Below are 19,055 nucleotides of genomic sequence, written 5' to 3'. Positions count from 1 at the left end.
TATGTGGCTTTGTTTTTTTTTTTTTTTTATATATATAACATAATACTAACTTAAAGCTAACAAAGAACCAACCAATTTACACTTTGGTCCTTCGAGCCGGATAACCTCCATATTTTACAGATCGTTCCACTACCTCCAAAGCACTTTCTGCATTTATCCTGCTGGCATCAATTTAGTTTCAACATAGGAAAATCTTGAAACAATTCCCCTCTCAATAATCACTTAAATAAAACAACAGCCTGAATTTAATCTATATAAAAAGAACAAACACAAAAATGGCCAAGCTGTTGCCGGCCCTCAACACATAAGTTTTCATTAAAATTCATTAAATTGCCAAAGCGAGACAATAAAAACTGAAAACTGGCAATACAAGAAAACAAAAAGAAAAAGTTTCCCACTCAAGTGAAAGTTGAAAAAAGACAAAAACAAAAAACGCAGACAATATGTCAGCACTTGAATTATCGCCAGGCATTTGAATAAATGACAAAAGTTGTTGGCTTCATTTGTAGCACTTTTTATTATTTTCAGGCCATCAGCATTTAATTCCCCCAAACTTTTCAGCCCCCAGAAACTGGGCTAAGTGCGGCATTTATTTCTATTTTCTGACGGTGCAAGGACCTCCCCCTCCCCCCCACATGTGTGGAAGGATAGCAGGTGGCGCCTAAAAACCAGTCTCGAACAGATGCTACTGCGGTAAAAAGCATTTACTCGGGGAAAAAGCAGATCCGGAGACAACATAACCAAGTCAGTCAGGGAAAATAACAGCAGCTGAGCTGGGGGACCAGGTCCAGCCGTGCTGATAAATGTTTGCATTGCGGAAATTTATGACAGCACAAAAAGTTTCCTGCACTCGCATTTTGTGGTTTAGATATGACAAAATATCATACACAACCAACCCCCTTTGAGCATGAACCTCAACCTCAAGCGTTATAAAAACGCACAAGTTAGTAGAGCTGTGTGTGGGTATGGCAAAAAGTTAGTTAAAATGTCAACCCGGCAGTCGCTCTCGACGAGTGTTTATGGCTAAAGTTTTTTATTTAAAATCCACTTTGCCCAGTTGCATTTGGCTCTGATTGAACAACGTCGAAAGTTGGTTTCTATCTTGGCCACAAACTTCACTTCCTTGTTTTGCCCCGATTGAAGTGAACTTTCCAAAGGCCTTCCAGTTAGTTGGTCAAGTGCTTTTCGTTCGATTCACTTTATTTCCAAAATATTTGGCCTAAGGCTATCGACTTTAAGTCTATTATTTATAACCTTCTCGGTTTCGAATCTCTTCTGACCCAGTTCGCTCATCAAATTAAATATTTAACTCTGTTTCATGTGGCAGCTAATAAAATCAATTCTCGCATCGTATATGGAGACTCTAATCACAGAGCAAAATCAATTAACGAAACTGTCAGCTCATCAATTATGCCCCAGAGGAGGGGCCTGGGTCCAGGGACTTTTCGACTGGCTACTCACTAACACACAATCCTGGCTAATAAATGCCAGCCAATTCAAAGCAATCAACTTAATTAACGATTTTTGGTGGGGCCATGATTCGGCTACATAATTAATTAAGTCGCGTCGAAATCAGCCAGCCAACAAAACAAAAACAAAAAAAGGATATAAGGACCAAGTAAATTCGCAAAGTCAGCATTTCGGGGTCACCAAGTGGATGAAGTGAGTTAGAACTGCAAATAGTTAAAGCCATGATGATGATGCTTATGATGTTTAATGGGTTAATTGGGTAGACAACTTGGGCTTAACTTTAATTGGTTTTAAACATTAAAAACCGGGCAACCGCAAGGGGGAAATATAGAATAAAATAAAGTAAGGAAAACCCTAGTACTGGTAATAAAACCTAAGATCTACCTTCAAGAAGCTCTGTGGGTTAATTTTGTAAGGTTACCACAAAAAGAAAATTATAAATTAAAGGCTTGATGTTAACCTAGAATATAACCATCTGTATCCTAGACTTTGTGCTTAAATAAAACCCACTTTCAAAGACATTTTCCTAAAACAAAACCACATGAAACTAAACAAACTTCACGATAAGCAATCAACGCGAAATGACTTAACGGGAAAATATACAAGTTTGGACCAACTTTGGCTGGCTGACTGACATTCTCTTAACCCCTTTGGGGCTCGACGTGTGGCTGTGACACTTTGAATGATGTTTGGCTAATTAAGCGACGAACAATTACTATTGCTCCAGCACTTTAACAACCCCAAAGTCACTTTCGATGACAGGCCAACACAGAAAGTGTTTCTAACAAAAAAGAAGCCAGAAAAACACACACACAACACACACCCAAAACACACCCAGTGAAAGAGTATCGCACACTTAATTCATTTAACTCAAACATTTTCATTTATTTATCGCATTACTGGCTCCTTCCTCGGTGCTTAACCAACCCCCAGTTGGAAGCGCCATCACCAGAGTTTTTTCGGCTAATGACTTCCTGCTTTTCCTAACGCGCTCAGCATCCGGCACAATACACACACTCCCATGTGTGTGTGTGTGTGGGAGAGGGTTGGACTCTGACTGACTGACAGGGAGAGAGAATGTGAAGGGTGCGGGGTAAGTGGGCAAGTAGAAGGCGCATCAAGCTCATTGAATGCTTTTGGCATGTTGCCCGGCTCGACACCATTATTTCTGGTAACAAGATAATTGTATAATGAAATCCAAACAACACTTGGTGAGGTCTCCACTTGAACCACCCACCCAGCAGCCAGCCAGCCAGCCAGCATCATGGTCACCACCCTACCACCGCAATGACTTGACGGCAAAGTTCGCTGGCTTTCTGTTTTCTGTTTTTTGTTTTGGCTTTGGCTTTGGACTCGGAGACAAAGAGTTTTTGGGCGGTTTGGTTTTTGCCTTGACTGCTGATTGAGTGGCCATGCTTGTTTCTGGACCAAAGTTGGTTCCTTTGATTAACAGAGAGGCTTGTAGATGGCCAAAAATTGGGTTCCTAATTGGGTTTGTAGACTCACTACTTGAGAAAAATCTATGCTAAATAGGTTTTATTTTATCTTGGAAGTTATATTAATCACAAATAAATAGGGTAACATATTCATATCACAGTAAGAATCATAAAAATATATATACTATCGATACAGCAATTATATTTTACAAAAACCGATTAATAATCGATATGTTAAGGCTGCAAAAAATTAATATTATTTTTGTTATACCGTACTTACTTTCTGTTAAACTTAAAATAAATATAAGCCCGTTTAAAAAAAAATGGTTTAGATAAATTATCGATATCATCGATATTTTATAGATGAATGCGATATTTTTCTATATATTCTAATTCCGCTCTTTCAAGCCTTACCATATTCTTGATATGATATTGAGCGAGATATTTACGTCAATACATATTCTAAGAATTTTCTTATCGATATAGTAGTACTTCCCCATTACACAGTCGTAAATGTTATCAGAGTATTATTTTTCCTTATAATAAAACTCTCAAAGATAAAGTAAAAATCAGTGTTTATAATGTGTTTACTAATTTCCTTTTCCTGCTGATAAAAAACCTATAAAAATTCATGAACTTAGCACAGCTTTAGTTCCTTAATTAAATTTTCACACAAGTTGATTCCGATAAATATCTTTCTGCTAAAACCCATAAGAGAGCAATCCCCAGTCAGGGATGTCCTTTGGCCAAAAATAACTTCCCCTTTTCTGCTGTTAATTTCATTCCATTCACATGGAAGTAAAGTGTCTTGTCATGGTCTCGTGCCTTTTGTTTTCATGTTTCCTGTTTTTTTTTTTTTGGCTTTGTTTCTTTCCTTTTGTTTTCCCCTTTGGGAGTGACAATTGATTGACGGGAAAAGTTAATGGCTTACTTCTCGAGAAATACTTAAAGAAGTGCGTCTGCTTTTGGGGACTAGCGAGCGGTAAACATAATTGAAACATCTCGTCCTTTTTGGGACTCGAAAAGCTGCAAGAGCATATCAAGTAGATAGCACACACATGCCCATATGCAAAGCCGCTCAGAGAGCACTCACCGAAATCTCCTCGCTCCCTCACTCACCCAACCCGAATCCTGGCATCCTGGCATTACCTAGAGCCATCAGTCAGTGAAAAAAGTAAAAAAAAAAGAAAGAAAGGAGAGAAACGTCAGCAGGAGTAGGGCAAAAAATAATAATACTTTTGCTCCTCTCTCGGGCAGGGGGCAGAAAATAAAGACATAAAGCAAACAAATGCCGGCATCGAGGAGGAAATATGGGAGGAGCTCTCCGGATGGAAGGTGGATTCAATGGCTGACTGGCAGTGGAGTGGCTTTTAGTGCGTTCAAGCAGAAAAATATATAGAAAACAATAAACCGAAATTACAACAAGGAAAAATATTGGCAAACAAAAATGTTTATAAGCCATAAAGCATTTGCCAGCCTCAGCTGCATATTCATATAAATATTTGCATGCTAAATTTTGATGACTAGTTATATATTCTCCCCCTTGATGGAGAAGATACTTCAAAAAAGGTTTGGCATATTTCACAGGCATTAATGAAGTCCTCCCAACAAAGCGGATTCCCGACTGAATGCAGACCCTGATATTAAGTATTCCCATCCTCCAGAGCCAGGATATCCTTCGACTGCATTCAAATTCAACTGCACAGACAGGGACACAGTACAAAGGAAAAGTTGCCATATACCGCTGCCAAGAATATTCCCGGAACAAAAGGAAACCCCCTGTAAATATTCCAAAAGTCATTGATATGGCCCAAGCGGAATAATTTTTTTGTTGTATTTTTTTGGTGGGATGTGCCAATGCCAATAAGCAGACAAGTGCCACCTCCGTTAGGGGACACGTATCAAACCCATTCCAAGTGAAAATTCTTCTGCTCTCCACTCCCTACTTTCCGTAGAAATCCAATTGTCGTAGTAGACAAAAATCCTTGGCGTTTGGCACACAATAATAAAAGCGACGACGACGAAAAAAAAGGCAAAGCCAAAAGCAATCTATCGAAAAGGATTTGTTTGCCTGGCAGGAATTTATATTTTATATTTATATATATATATTATATATATTCTGATATTTCAAATAGGAAAAAGACTAAGCCTTCGCTCATATGCAAAAGCTTCCTTCAGCTTATTGATAGAAAATCACAAAGCAGGCAAAAATTGTACCCCCAAATATTTGTCAAGCCATCTCAACGCTTCGATACACAAAATATATAGTAGAAATCATATATATCACATATACATTTATGTATTTTCCCCCCATATAATAACTTAGTTTGATCCCGTAACATAAAATTTAACGGTGGACACTTGTGTTTGTCGTCTGCTTGTCGGATTTGCGTCACAATATTGACAGTACAACGGGGCGTATGTGCAATCCTCGCCACTAAGCTTCCTCTTTATCAAGTTTTCATGTCTGGGAGCTCAGGTGGGAGCTGGTAGCTGGTAACTGGTTACTGGTTACTGGGAGTCTGCCAGCTGCTCCCTAATCAAACTTTTTCAATACATCGCGCATTAAAAACGAGTTGACAAACTGCAACACAAAACTTTGACCAAGTCCCGGGACCTGCTGCTAAGTCTCCGGGTTAACTTGGCTCCAAGGAAAAGGGAGGTAAGTACGTGAGTCACGCCAACACATCTGTACTTATAGCTCTCAGCCAAAGTGCAGCAACAAATTGCATTTCAAAAAATGGAACAAGAAAAAAACATGAAATGGGGTATAAAGTTTTTTCTCCTTGCATTTGAGTAACATCTTGGAAAATGGTAGGGAATATAGTATAAGTTCTTCTTGCCAAAGTTTACGGTAGAAAAAAGGTGCCTGACAATCGCATTACTCATACGCAATGTGAGACCATTCCAGGAGGCATGATTAATGAGGCGGCTGCTGTTGACATCCCCGAAAGCAATTTGAATTATAGCAGGAAATAGACATAGTTCCCCTGTGATAAGTCATCAGCGAAAGGGGAGGAGATCCTCCTCCACCAGCGGCGGGTCAGCTGGTCCAGACAGTTGTCATTAATTTTGGCCAACAAGGAGGTGGAGTTTGAGATGGAGAAGGAGTCCAAGACCGAGACGGATTTCTTGAGCTGACCGCAGGGCATGGCGACAGTTTCATGACAATTTAACGCAAAAAAACACCGAAGCGAACTGAACTGAGAGTAGTTGAGCTTACTATATGGTACAGTGAAAGAAAAAGAGGGGTTTAAAATGTACAAAATTTAGTTTGGTAATTTATTTATGATTTTAAACAAGTTTATACTATAAAAAATAATAAATGCCTCTTTATGAAAAATAAAATAATCAAAAAATTCTGGCAAAATACATATTTACACTTAATATATATTTATTTTTAATATTTACACTTAACTTTTACATTTTTAAATATTTTATTTTATTAAGCTTCTTAATTTCTCTTTTTTATAAATATAATAATTTCTTAAAGTGCCTTAAACAACAATTCCTGCCAGAGGAACAGCCAAAACACACAGTCCTGAGTGACAGTGGTAGCGTAATCGATGCGGCTCACATTAGATTGTTGCCCGGCCAGCTGAAGTGGGTTTGGAATCCTTGGCACTGGCCACCAGCATCTCAAGTGCTATCCGAAACTGACCTCTCCGAGGGCTGCTGCTCCTTTTGCTGCTCCGCTGCTGCTGCTTTTTATCCCAAGCTGCTGCTTCGTTTATCATTTGTTGTTCACTTGTCGAAATTTTATTGCTGCAATCTTGTTTGTCGTCGTCGTCGTCGTCTCGTCCTTTTCCCTTTTCTCGTCAAAGGACAGCGCTCGCTGGGGGACATTTCAAATGCCTTACTAAGGATACACTTGGGTACAAATACAATTGAGGGGGAAATAAGAAAACTATGGGGTTTTTTAATATAATTTTATATGGTTTTAAGGAACGTTTTTCAGGTAAAATTATTTTAAATATATATTTAGATATATTTTTAATGATTTTTCCCAGTTTAAAAATATGTTTAATAAATTGTACTATTTAAGAAATTATTTTGACGTATTTCTTTATTATTTTTTAATGGTTTTTCCCAGTTTAAAAATATTTTTAAGAACCCTTAATAATTTTTATTATTTAAGTACAAATCTTAACTTATTTCTTTATTATTTATTTTAGTTTAATAATATATTCAAGACCCTGAACATCCTTTACTATTATTTCCCTCTCAACTGTTTATAAAACCACTTGAGCCAGAGGCGTAGTCGCTTCCTGAATGAATATTCGTGTCCTTGTCGAGTCCTGCCGCCCACGCAACTGGTCGAGTGAACAGAAGTTTCCTTCTAGCCGAGATTCCAAGAGCACTGGACATTATTGTTGTCCTGTTCACTGGCAGGATATGCGTCTAATAAGCGTGTGTGTGTGTGTGTTTGTCTCGGGTGAGCGCATTACGTATACGTAATATAAATTTATATATACTTATATATATAAGTGCATTACATATATCTCTGCCAGCAATTTAAAGGGTAACTGACTGCCTTTAAAACGGCTTCTCCTCCTGCTCCTCCTCGACCAACAATGAGAGCAAATATTTCAAGAAAATTAGTTCCTTTGTTCCTGGTTCTGGAGACAAAAGGACTGAAATTTTTTCCGCAATCAGCGAAAAGAGCCACCATAAAAAAAAAGTGCTCAAACAGAAGGAGAAATAAAAATCAATAAAGTGCAGTTAATACAGGGATTAAATATTTGGTGGGATTTCCCTTTTTTGTTCCTCTTTAAGTTGGCGATAAGAGGAAATCCATAGCGATAAGAGGAAATCTATTTTATGGCCCAGACACGCACAGTGAGTGGCAACAACTACATGGAGGCAACTATGGTGCTTCCGACGACGGTCTGAAGGTCTACATGTGTCAGCAGGAAAGGCAATGAATTGTTTTTATGTGCTAATGTCCGGCCTGGGTCCTGGTCCTAGTCCTGGCTTCTTCTCGCTTTGCATGCCCGACACGTAAGGCGATTTGATTTCAATTTCCCAGATTCAGCTAGCCAGTGTCACTTGCCTCGCCACTAAGCTTCTCCTTTCATCGCCTTTCTTCCCCCTCCAACCCTCATGAGTTGGCAAGTTTTGGGCACACCGCTGCGTATACTTGATATGATTTGGGGCCAACCATCAGCGAAGATAATCAGTGGGAATTTCAGGCACTCGAGGCACTGAAGAGCAACCGTAAACAATTTCTCTGATCGATTCAAAAATATATAATTCGATTAGAAAGCAATCGATCGGTCTAAACCAAGCAAAGCCGGTTTTTCCAGCTAAATATAAATATTTCTTATTTTTTTGGCAGTGCAAAAGTCAGCAAAAATCGTTCGTTTTAGAAAGAAATCTATGCTTATCACAAGCCCCAAAGTGCTAGACGTCTGCCACCGCTCTTTCATAAAGTGAAGTGCGTTTAATTGAAAGCCTGCGGTGTGTAATCTCTCTTCCGATAACGGAAGACACTTCTTTACGTATTTGGTCAATCGAAGCTGATAAGTAGCCCCGTATCCTATCGCCCTGATAAGTATTTTTCAGCACGCTTCAAGAGGCCCGGCCCCAAGATCCATGGTATATAAAGTGTAGCCCCTGTAGTTGGCAAATCATTCGTTCTTCGATCCATCATGAAAGTGCTCGTAGTTTTCGCCCTTGCTCTGGCCACCGCCTCCGCCGGCCTGCTGCCCCAGCAGATGCCCGTGCACCCCAAGGACCTGTCCTCGATGCCTTCCATTGAGGGTCGCATCACCAATGGCAAGACCGCCACCGAGGGTCAGTTCCCCTACCAGGTGGGACTTAGCTTCGGCAGCACCAGCGGCAGCTGGTGGTGCGGTGGCTCCATCATCGACAACTCCTGGGTCCTGACCGCTGCGCACTGCACCAGCGGTGCCTCCTCGGTGACCATCTACTTCGGCGCCACCGTCCGCACCAGCGCCAAGGTTACCCAGACCGTTTCCAGCTCCAGGTTCATCCAGCATGCCAGCTACAACTCGGTCGTCCTCAGGAACGACATCTCTCTGATCAAGACTGACGCTGTCAGCTTCACCACATACATCAACAAGGTTGAGCTGCCCGCAATCGCCAGCTCCTACTCCACCTATGCCGGACAGAAGGCTACCGCCTCCGGCTGGGGCAAGACCTCTGACTCCGCCTCCGGAGTGGCCAGCACCCTGCAGTACTATCAGTTTGAAGTTGTGTCCGTTGCCACCTGCCAGAACACCTATGGCACTCTGGTCGCCTCCAACAGCGTCATCTGCATTGCCACCCCCAACAAGATTTCCACCTGCAACGGCGACTCTGGCGGCCCCCTGGTCCTGGACAGCAACAAGAAACTGATCGGTGTCACCTCGTTCGTGTCCAGCGCCGGCTGCGAGTCCGGTGCCCCCGCCGGTTTCACCCGTGTGACCAGCTACCTGGACTGGATCAAGACCAACTCCGGTGTCTCCTACTAAGCACTTTTCTTTCAATAAAAAACGAGTCATGATTTAATAGCAATGACGGAACTTTCTTTTGGGGAAAATGTTGTCTTTGCACAGGAAAATGTTGCATTGTAAATGTTGCTAGGAAAATGTTGATAGAAGAATGTTGCACAACAACCATTGCTTGCACATTTTTAGGATATACTACGAGCTACAATAATGTTTAATAACGTCAATGTTTATCAAACAATTGTACTTAAACTTCTTCTTTTATCTGCACAAAAAACACTTAAAAATTTTCTTTACTTTTCCCAGTAATTCCTGCCTAAAGCCGCCAAAAAGTAGACTAGTCTTAACTACAGACTTTTATTACGCCTCTAATTTCAAGTGCGAAATAATAATAAGAGCACTTGCATTTAGAAATTGAACTTGAACTTTTAATGGGACCCCCATTATCTGGAGATCAGACTAAGTTTCGGGCATTAACCTTAACTTTATATGGTGGTAACTTTATCAGGACCATTTAGCCTACATTTTGGACCTGGCAATATCGGAAGAGTTGGTTAGAAAGAAAGAAGCTCGTGTTTGCCATTAATATAAAATGAACAATGAGCCGTTTCTAGCATTCAATATATATAAATTGGTATAAATAAGGCCAGAATCGTTGGTCAAAATTCATTCGTTGTGAAAATGAAAGTGTTAGCTGTTCTCCTACTGGCTTTGGCCAGCGCCTCCGCGGGCCCTGTGGCGGCCATGTTTAAGCCAGTTCATCCTCGTGACAGAAAAATGGAACAATCCATTGAAAGCCGAATTGTTGGTGGACAAACTGCCTCGTTAGGACAATTTCCATATCAAGTCGGTATAGCATTTGAATTGTTTATTTTCGGCTGGTTTTGCGGTGGCTCCCTCATCAACAAAAAATGGGTTCTAACCGCTGCCCACTGTACCGACGGGTAAGTAAACTGAAACTAACCTATCAGTTATCTTTAATAATTATTTTCATTTAATGCCAGTGCCACTTTTGCAACAGTTTACGCTGGATCAATTTATCTGGAGGTTGGCGAAATACGCGTAGTCCCCAGTAATAAGTTTAAACAGCACTCTGGGTTCGACATAGATAACATAGTGAATGACATCTCCCTGCTTGAGTTACCTGTGCCATTTATATTTAACGACCATATTGGCAAGATCGGATTGCCCACGGCGCCTTACGATGATTACGTGGGCCAGATGGCCACGGTTTCAGGCTGGGGACAAACTGGTGACGGAGAAGGGCAACCTCAGAAGTTACAGTGGGCCCTTGTTGTGGCTATTTCGAACGAGGTTTGCAAAAAATCTTATAATATCATACAACCCTCACACATCTGCACTAGCACAGCGAATGGTCAGGCCACTTGCTACGGTGATTCAGGCGGACCTTTGGCCATTAATGCCGGAACCACTGACCCTAGACAAATTGGAATCGTTTCGTTCGGAGCTTCCGCAGGATGCACTGCAGCTCCAAGTGCCTACACCCGTGTAACCTCTTTTATCAACTGGATCAGTACAGAGACCGGGATTCCATTTTGAGCAGAATTGTTTAATTCCAATGTTATGACTGTACATATTCTATATTCTTTATGTTCTGTAACCAATGTCATCAACATTAAATAAAGTGATATAATCTGAGCAGCAAATCCAATTTTTAGTTGACAAATTAAAAGTATACTGTTTTTCAGATCTCTAAGAGAGATCTCCATAGGTTTCTTTCAACACAATATTATTAATTGTTTCGAGAAAGTATTAATAATATTTATATAAAATAATAACCTCTTAAACCTCTCTCTCTTCGATAAGAAATGTTAAAATTTTTTGTTTTGATGATAACTTCTTTGATTCCTTTATTTTTCACACCTAATCAGATCTCTGCTCATTATAGATTTCGTTCCGTAAAATACAAGAGTATTATTAGCTAAAATAAATTATATATATGATTGGAGCCAATTATCAGTTTTTAGAAAGTGGCTTGTAAATTTTCGACTCAACTGATTGGAAATGTATTTATAATTGTTAGGAAAACGATGACACCGCAGACTATATAACCAGAAGCAATGCTTTCTTTGTGCCAGAAGTGATCGAACCATGAAAGTGCTAGGAGTTCTGCTTATTTCGGCCTTGGCCCTGGTGGCTGCCGTTGAGAAGCCCGTTCCCTTCAAGGACGTACCGCTGGGCAGGAAGATTAGCGGCAGGATCACCAATGGATATCCTGCTTACGAGGGCAAGGTACCCTATATTGTCACCCTGCTGTTCGACAACGGCGCCGGCAGTGGCTGGTACTGCGGTGGCTCGATCATTGGCAACACCTGGGTCCTCACCGCCGCTCATTGCACCCACGGTGCCAACTCCGTGACCATTGGCTACGGTGCCGTGTGGCGCCAGCAACCCCAGTACAGCCATTGGGTGCACCAGAGCGACTTTATCCAGCACCACGCCTATGACACGAGCACCATTAACAACGACATCTCGCTGATCCGCACTCCACATGTGGACTTCTGGTCGCTGGTCAACAAGGTGGAGCTGCCGCGCTACGAAGATCGCTACAACAACTACTACGGCTGGTGGGCCCTGCTCTCCGGCTGGGGCAAGACTTCCGATACCAGCGGAGTGTCAGATTACCTCAATTGTGTGGACATCCAGATCGCTGATAACTCCATCTGCGAGGCCTACTATGGCACCACCAGCATCACCCCGAATCACGTTTGCATTTCCACTCCGGAGAACAAGGGATCATGCAGCGGTGATTCCGGTGGCCCTCTTGTCCTGCACGACGACAACCGCCAGGTGGCCATTGTTTCCTTTGGATCCTCTGCGGGCTGTCTATCCAACAGCCCTAAGGGAATGACCAGGGTGACTAGCTACTTGGACTGGATCCGTGACAACACGGGCATTTCTTACTAAGACCTTGATGGGTTTTGGTTTTTAATAAAATTAATTGGAACTGTAGTATGGGTTTATTTGTTTTGAAAGCTTGCAGCACTTAATAGATTATATTTGAGAAGAAAATTAAGAATTTATTGGAAGAACTAAAATAAGAATGAAAAGTCAAAAAATTTAATACAATACAGAATGAACAAACTAAACAGGATGAACAGAAAGAAAATGAATAAAACAATGAGTAGCATGAACAAAACAAAAAGAATGAACAGGATTAAAAGAATAAACAACATAAAAAGAGATAGCAGAATGTACAAAATGAACAGAATGAACCAATTAGAGAAAAATATGAGGAATATTTGAGAAATATGTGAGGTTCAAACCCTTTTAACAAACATCTTCAAACAAATTTCTTCAAATTTCATATCAAAAGTTTATTTAAAATCCCGCTTAGTAAGCAATTCCAGTGTGATCGCGGATCCAGTCCAAGTAGCTAGTGACACGCACCATTCCCTTGGGACCATTCGACAGGCAGCCGGCGGAGGAACCAAACGAGACAATGCCCACCTGGCGAGCACCGTCGTGGAGGACCAGAGGACCACCAGAGTCGCCGCTGCAGGTGCCCTTGTTTTCGGGCGTCGGGATGCAGATGAGGTCACCAGAAAAGCTGCCATAGTAGTTCTCGCACACAGAGTTCTCGCCAATCTGGACATCCACACAGTTCAGGTACTCAGAGACACCACCCTCATCCGAGGTCTTACCCCAGCCGGAGACAAGAGCCCACCAGCCCTGGTAGTTGTTATAGCGATCGTTGAAGCTGGGCAGCTCCACCTTGTTGACCAGCGACCAGAAGTCCACATGTGGGGTGCGGATCAGCGAGATGTCACCGGATCCGTGCTCGATAAAGTCGTTGCGGCTCACCCAGTGGGTATACTGGGGTTCCAGACGCCACAGGGCTCCGTAGTAGATGGTCACTGCCTCCATGCCGTCGGTACAGTGCTTGGCCGTCATCACCCAGGTGTGGCCAATGATGGAGCCGCCGCACCAAGTGCCGCCGCCGTTCTTGGTGAATCCCAAGCCCACCTGGTAGGGCACCTTGCCCTCGTAGGCCGGATAGCCCATGGTGATGCGTCCCTCGATCGAGGCCTTGCCCACAGGCACATCCTTCCAGAAGACCGGCTTCTCGAGAGCCGAGGCGGAGGCAATCACCCCCAGAAGCAGGACCGCGAGCACCTTCATTATGCGCAAAGTAAACACACTTAATGAATTAAATTCAAGCCTTCGAGGCGATTTTATAGCATTCGATTTGGCCGGAAACGAATAAACCTGCTAACGGTCGCCTGATTTACGATATGCAGATAAGGTTAAATGGCGGATTTATCTATCGGCGGGGGGAGCTACGGCAACTTGACGAAATCTTTCCAACACAAACTGGCACTTTCGATAAGATTTAAATGTCGAAGCGGGATTTATTACATCAATATAATTTGATTGTTTTCTTCTTCAACACGTTGAGGAAAAACTAATTTAAATTTATTATAAATAAGCAAGATTAATTATAAGAGGGAAATTACAGGGGGATATGAGTGGGAATTTCTTGCAATTATTTTTATAGAATTTTATATTTAATCATTGGAGCCATTTTTAAATTTAAAGATATTAAAGAATAAAAATTATAATATTAATATTTTATAAGATGTCGAATTTATTTTTAAAAGATTTTAAATACTGTTATATTTTATTCACTTTGGATTCAGAACGTCAATATATATAGTATTGCATGTGCTTGACACGTCTAAAAATTGGAGTTTTACACGATTTTTCGAGATTTTAAACCGTTTTTACAAGAATCAAGCTCTAACCGTAATTTTCAACACTATAAAAATGTCTGGCAGCTCTGCTAGGCAACGGTTGGCAAATCAAAGACCATGAATTTAGCAAGAACTTTATTTTTTAGCACTCAAAACCGCAATACTAAAAAGGTTTTAAAGTTAATTTAACATTACACATGTTATCCCCATTGATTTTAGTTACTTTAAGATTTCTTTGGTTTAAAAATTGAATTCAACAACCCGCATTGCCAGAAAGTTCTCCACAAATAGTATGGCAACGCCACAGTAATGAGCCCTTTGTGAATTCTGTATGACCGTTTGAGGAAACACCTAAAAAACCCACATTTTATTTGTTTGCTGTGGTATTTTCTCTCAAAAAGTGCTGCAAACAGAGATTACAAGTTTTGTGTTCGCTTTTCTAAAACAATTTTTTTACAAGATTATGCCCGCCTTCTGATGGGCCGGTAAAACATAATGGATAACATTGTCTACGATTTCGCCAAGATCACGTTTCAGCCAAAGGAGGTGGGACTGACCGAGAACCGGTGGGTATTTCCCGAGGCCACAAGTAGGACGCCTCTGATTTCTCCCCTTTTTCAGAAGTGCAACCATTGCTAATCTCTCCTGGAGAGTCAAGGAGATGACCATGACAGACATTGAGATGATGCGTACCACTTCCATACACCCGACACCAGGAGCAATAGGAGGCACCGAGTCCGAGGACGATGTAAGCAGCGAGTCCAATGCCTCCGATGATGTCGACTCCCAGCTGAGTCGCGGCGAGGACAACGACGATGACAGCGACTGCATCAGCGGTAGTTCCCGGTATAGCCACCAGGGATCAACCCGCTCTGGCGTCTCACGCCGTCGCATGCCTGCCCGTGTGGCCAAGGACAACTTCAATCGCGTCTGCAGCGTCATCATGAAGCCTGCCAAAAAGAAGCAACGCAAGGAGCTCAACACCAATGCCCAGACATTGCGCAGCATTGAGAAGCTTTACACCAGCAAGAAGCTAAAGAAGTTCACGCCGGCCAACCTGGAAACGATTTTCGAGGAGCCCAGCGATGAGAATGCCGCCGATGCGGAGGATGACAGCGAGGAGTGCTCCATCAGCAGCCAAGTGCGAATCGTCAAGTTCGGTGCACGCAAGCTGCGACGTGCCATCTCCTTTAGCGATGGCCTCAACAAGAACAAGATGCTGCTGAAGAAGAAGAACCGCCGGCAGAAGGTAAAGAAGACCTTTGGCAAGCATTTCGCTTTGAAGAAGATCAGCATGAGCGAGTTCCATGATCGCTTGAACAAGAGCTTTGACAGTGCCATGCTCGAGGGCGAGGATGAGCCACCGGGCGATCTAGCAGAGCTGCCCAAGACGGCCATGACCATGGAGGATATACAGCTGCCGGGAGGCCAGCAATTGCTTTAAGAGAGACTGAAAAATCCATTTCAATCATCTTTTTCGCATCATTAAAACAACCAACTAGTTGATAGTGGCCAAGAAACTCGTACTGATACCAACTATGAAGCTAGGATTTACGTTTAATGTACGTGTAAATAGCAAGTAGAGGAATTAAAATAGAGCTACACCTAAAACTAAACTTATACAGCCATGGAATACGATTCTGTGCTTAGCTCGTAAGAAGTAAAAGTAATAATTTATAATAATAAGAAGTAATAAACGTTGCAAAAGGTTACATATCCACACACATTCACTGCCCTCGATGGAGATATATTTTTATGATTAAATGAGAAGAAATACTTAAGTTTTATCTGGTATAAATTTCAAGTTCATAGGAGCAAAAGAAATGTTTTTTATTTAATTTATGTTTTAATGAATAAAAAGAAAATAATACTTTTGCTTGTGCTTAAGTTTCAATTTCATATTCAAAGGAAAATATATGTATGTTTTTTTGTTTAATGTAAATTTTAATGATTAAATGAGAAGAATACTTAAGTTTTCAAGTTCAAGGAGAACTAAAGAAATGTTTTTTTTTTATGTTATATGTATGTACGTATGAATATTTTAATTTAAATACGTTTTTGTAAGACTTAAATACACAGTTTTTTGTTTGAAATCATTCTATTTCTCGGAATTAATATATTTTAAACATAAAAAGCATCATTAACACATAAATCAGCTTTGTTTTCCTTTTCCTTTGGATACTTTAGAGAGTTTTTAAGGAGATTTCAGGGTTTAGTAAAAGGATTTTAAGGGCATGTAGATAAATAATATAAATAATATAAAAATTTGATAAATCAGAAACAGAACTCTATTTCTACTGAGCTTTGATTAAAGATTTTTTAAAGTTTATTTTTAGCTTGTAAAATATTAAAAGAAATTCTTGAAGTGAGAAATATAGATTTTATGATTTTAGTAAATTAAAAAAAAATTTTAATAATTTAAAAAGTACTTAAATAATTAAAAAAAATTATTTAAATAATTTAAAATTAAATAAATACGAATTTTTGATTAAAGACAACCAACTAAAGTATAATTTAAAAGAAAAAACTTGATAATTTAATTAAATTTAGACAGATTTCAAATATTAGTGTTTTTTTTTTTAATTTAAGTAAATCCTGTAAATTAAATATAGGTTTTATGATTACTTTTTAAAGTTTTTTAAATATTTTAATTTTAATTATTTATTTCATTTAATTTTATGATTAATTTTAAAAGTTTTTTTTAAATGAAATAAATTAAAATTTTAAATTTAAACTAAAATTAAAATTTTAAATTTAAATAATTTTTATTTGTCTTTTAATTTAAATAATATTAAATTAAAAATTTTAATTTATATTGTAAACTTATAAATTAAATTAATAAAGTAAACTTATAAATTAAAATTTTAAAGGAAAAAACCTATAAAAACTAAGCCTTATCTTAGATCTTTTAATTAATTTTAATCGCATTTCCAATAAAAGTGTTAATGGCACTCTAAATTCATAGATATTAGTTCCTTAACTCAAAATGGCATGCGAGGCGTTAAATATTCGATAAAATACGTTACGAGACGAATTAAGAGGCGGCGGGAATCTATGAGCTAACAAATGGAGCTACTGGGTGCCTGGCAATAAAATAAAATACAACTAATAATAAAAATAAACCCAAAATCGAACGAAAAACGGAAGCGAAACGCACTTGAGGAGGCTTGGTATTGGCCTGGGCCCGGGGGGCTCTTTTTTTAGGGGGCTTCACATTGTGCGAGCCGGGTGGCTCTTAGGCACAATTAAATAACGACCGGCGTGTGATTAGCAAGTGCAATAATAAAATGCAGTAACACAAAAACGCGCCCATTAATGAGCCGAGTGCAACATGCAACGAGCTAACGATTATGCAGTGAATATAGATGCATATAGATGGGGATCAGAGATTGGTGATCGAGGGGGAGCCCCGGACTGGTGGCGCAGACATTTGCATAATCACGTTGTTGTGGCAGCCTCATTACATTCGAGACTTCGACTTCGATCCAATTCGATTTGAACATATCACCCAGCGGGGTTTATTTGCTTCGCTAGGCAGAGACAGACCGCAGTAATTTCCTAAATCGACAACAATGGTGAGTGAGGCAGGCAGCCAGGTAACAGAAATACTTTCAACACCAAATAAAACTGATTATTTCAGCCGGAGGCGGTGCACGAATTAATTAATTTAATTAATAATAAACCATACATACATATTTTAATGCTGCATTGCTCCCGCATTTTTTTATATTTCATTTCCTGCAAAAAAGCAAAAATTCTGCACATGCCACAGCCCATGTTGCATGCAACCAAATGGAAAACTGCTAATTTGTCTACGACTGGGGAGTACCATATATACTACGTATATATCCCGTCCCTTAACCCACGGAAATCCGACCTGGCAATAACCTTGAGACTTGGCAGACTCTCGACTTGCAGACCAGACCTCTTATTTTGATGGGAACACTTTTTAGTTAATTCCAGCAATCAAGTTGGAGTGGAATACGGTGGTTAAAGATGACAAGACATAGTACAGGAGAACCTATTGAAGGTGAATGGTTATTATTCGAAAAATTTGTAAATTAGAGGAATAGAGAAATTTTTATTAAAAATTTAACTTAAAATTCTTTTTTGGAGATTTAATATTATTTTAAAAGGAATTTGAAATTCCTAAAAAGTGTTAATTAAATTCTGTGGAAATTTTGCTTGTTTTTTCTACTCTTCAATATTTGTATCCCTAAAAAGTGTTTATTAAATTTTGTGGAAATTTTGCTTGTTTTTTTTAGCCTTCAATATTTTGTACGACAGTTTTTAATACTGTTTTCTGGAATTTTAAAATTATTTCTCTAGAAAATCTTGTTAAGTCCTAAGGAAAGTACAGTACAAAATATTCTCCGAAACACTTTCAACTCTGAAAAGCTTTAAATTCTCTAAAAATATTCTCTATATTTTTTAGTACTAAAGAATGTACTATTTACCATACTTTCTTCCACAAAATATATTCTAAAACAGCTTAAACTCTGTCTAATTTTAAATTCTGTAAAAATATTCCCAATATTCTGAAACATCTGAGCCTCTATTTAATTTATAGTTCCTTCAACTAGCGATAACTCATCTCCAGTAAGCCGTTCTCCTAACAGAAGCCTTACTGTACCACAATCAAATATGATGGACAGTTGTAAGTGAAGAAGAGGCGGCATGCAAATCTAACTGTAACTAGTAAAGTTGTTGTTTCACTTACCACTATGGGGGCTCTTTTCTCAATGAAAGACTGGCTCAAATACAGGCCCACACACACACCTCTATGTACGCGAATGCATAATGAAGATAAAGCGAGAAGTGAGCGCGTGATGTAATGGCGCCAAAGCGGGCAGATAACTAGAGTTACAGCTTCGCATTCAATTTAAATGGCAAAAACCACAAACAGACAATCCGAGAGAGAGATCCGAATCCAAATCCGAATCAGAAAATCCAGCAGCTGAAAATGTAACCTATGCGGCACA

The 19,055-nt window shown here is 39.8% G+C and overlaps 5 protein-coding genes across 6 annotated transcripts; 4 read left to right on the top strand and 1 right to left on the bottom strand.

Moving 5' to 3' along the window:
* Positions 1 to 8,535: 8,535 nt before the first annotated feature.
* Positions 8,536 to 9,425, top strand: Jon65Aiii (Jonah 65Aiii). The gene has a single exon (XM_017162365.3). The coding sequence runs from the start codon at positions 8,558 to 8,560 to the stop codon at positions 9,380 to 9,382; it is 825 nt and encodes a 274-aa protein (XP_017017854.1). The 5' UTR covers positions 8,536 to 8,557; the 3' UTR covers positions 9,383 to 9,425.
* A 614-nt stretch (positions 9,426 to 10,039) lies between these two features.
* On the top strand, positions 10,040 to 10,918 carry LOC108071569 (brachyurin-like). The gene is made up of 2 exons (XM_041777304.1): positions 10,040 to 10,302; positions 10,363 to 10,918. Exons 1-2 carry the CDS (start codon positions 10,040 to 10,042, stop codon positions 10,916 to 10,918), a joined length of 819 nt encoding a protein of 272 aa, XP_041633238.1.
* A 532-nt stretch (positions 10,919 to 11,450) lies between these two features.
* Jon65Aii (Jonah 65Aii) lies at positions 11,451 to 12,331 on the top strand. The gene has a single exon (XM_017162409.2). The coding sequence runs from the start codon at positions 11,471 to 11,473 to the stop codon at positions 12,284 to 12,286; it is 816 nt and encodes a 271-aa protein (XP_017017898.1). The 5' UTR covers positions 11,451 to 11,470; the 3' UTR covers positions 12,287 to 12,331.
* A 340-nt stretch (positions 12,332 to 12,671) lies between these two features.
* On the bottom strand, positions 12,672 to 13,509 carry Jon65Ai (Jonah 65Ai). The gene has a single exon (XM_017162410.2). It carries the CDS (start codon positions 13,499 to 13,501, stop codon positions 12,713 to 12,715), a length of 789 nt encoding a protein of 262 aa, XP_017017899.1. The 5' UTR covers positions 13,502 to 13,509; the 3' UTR covers positions 12,672 to 12,712.
* A 962-nt stretch (positions 13,510 to 14,471) lies between these two features.
* On the top strand, positions 14,472 to 15,785 carry tant (tantalus). Of its 2 annotated transcripts, none has more exons than XM_070285361.1 (2): positions 14,472 to 14,639; positions 14,698 to 15,785. In XM_070285361.1, the coding sequence occupies exons 1-2, from the start codon at positions 14,569 to 14,571 to the stop codon at positions 15,515 to 15,517; spliced, it is 891 nt and encodes a 296-aa protein (XP_070141462.1). In that variant the 5' UTR covers positions 14,472 to 14,568; the 3' UTR covers positions 15,518 to 15,785. The 2 variants fall into 2 exon arrangements, with proteins under 2 accessions (XP_070141462.1, XP_017017895.1); XM_017162406.2 differs by having other exon boundaries at positions 14,695 to 15,785.
* Positions 15,786 to 19,055: the final 3,270 nt, after the last annotated feature.

This window comes from Drosophila kikkawai, chromosome 3L, assembly GCF_030179895.1.
Source record: "Drosophila kikkawai strain 14028-0561.14 chromosome 3L, DkikHiC1v2, whole genome shotgun sequence".
In the NCBI taxonomy this organism is placed as follows: Eukaryota; Metazoa; Arthropoda; class Insecta; order Diptera; family Drosophilidae; genus Drosophila; species Drosophila kikkawai.
This window is presented reverse-complemented; position numbering and strand designations above follow the sequence as displayed.

Coding starts and splice junctions, on each gene's coding strand:
- Jon65Aiii (XM_017162365.3), top strand. CDS start 8,558: ATGAAAGTGCTCGTAGTTTTCGCCCTTGCTCTGGCCACCGCCTCCGCC.
- LOC108071569 (XM_041777304.1), top strand. CDS start 10,040: ATGAAAGTGTTAGCTGTTCTCCTACTGGCTTTGGCCAGCGCCTCCGCG. Junction 10,303..10,362: donor GCTGCCCACTGTACCGACGG/GTAAGTAAACTG, acceptor ATTTAATGCCAG/TGCCACTTTTGCAACAGTTT.
- Jon65Aii (XM_017162409.2), top strand. CDS start 11,471: ATGAAAGTGCTAGGAGTTCTGCTTATTTCGGCCTTGGCCCTGGTGGCT.
- Jon65Ai (XM_017162410.2), bottom strand. CDS start 13,501: ATGAAGGTGCTCGCGGTCCTGCTTCTGGGGGTGATTGCCTCCGCCTCG.
- tant (XM_017162406.2), top strand. CDS start 14,569: ATGGATAACATTGTCTACGATTTCGCCAAGATCACGTTTCAGCCAAAG. Junction 14,640..14,694: donor GTGGGACTGACCGAGAACCG/GTGGGTATTTCC, acceptor CCCCTTTTTCAG/AAGTGCAACCATTGCTAATC.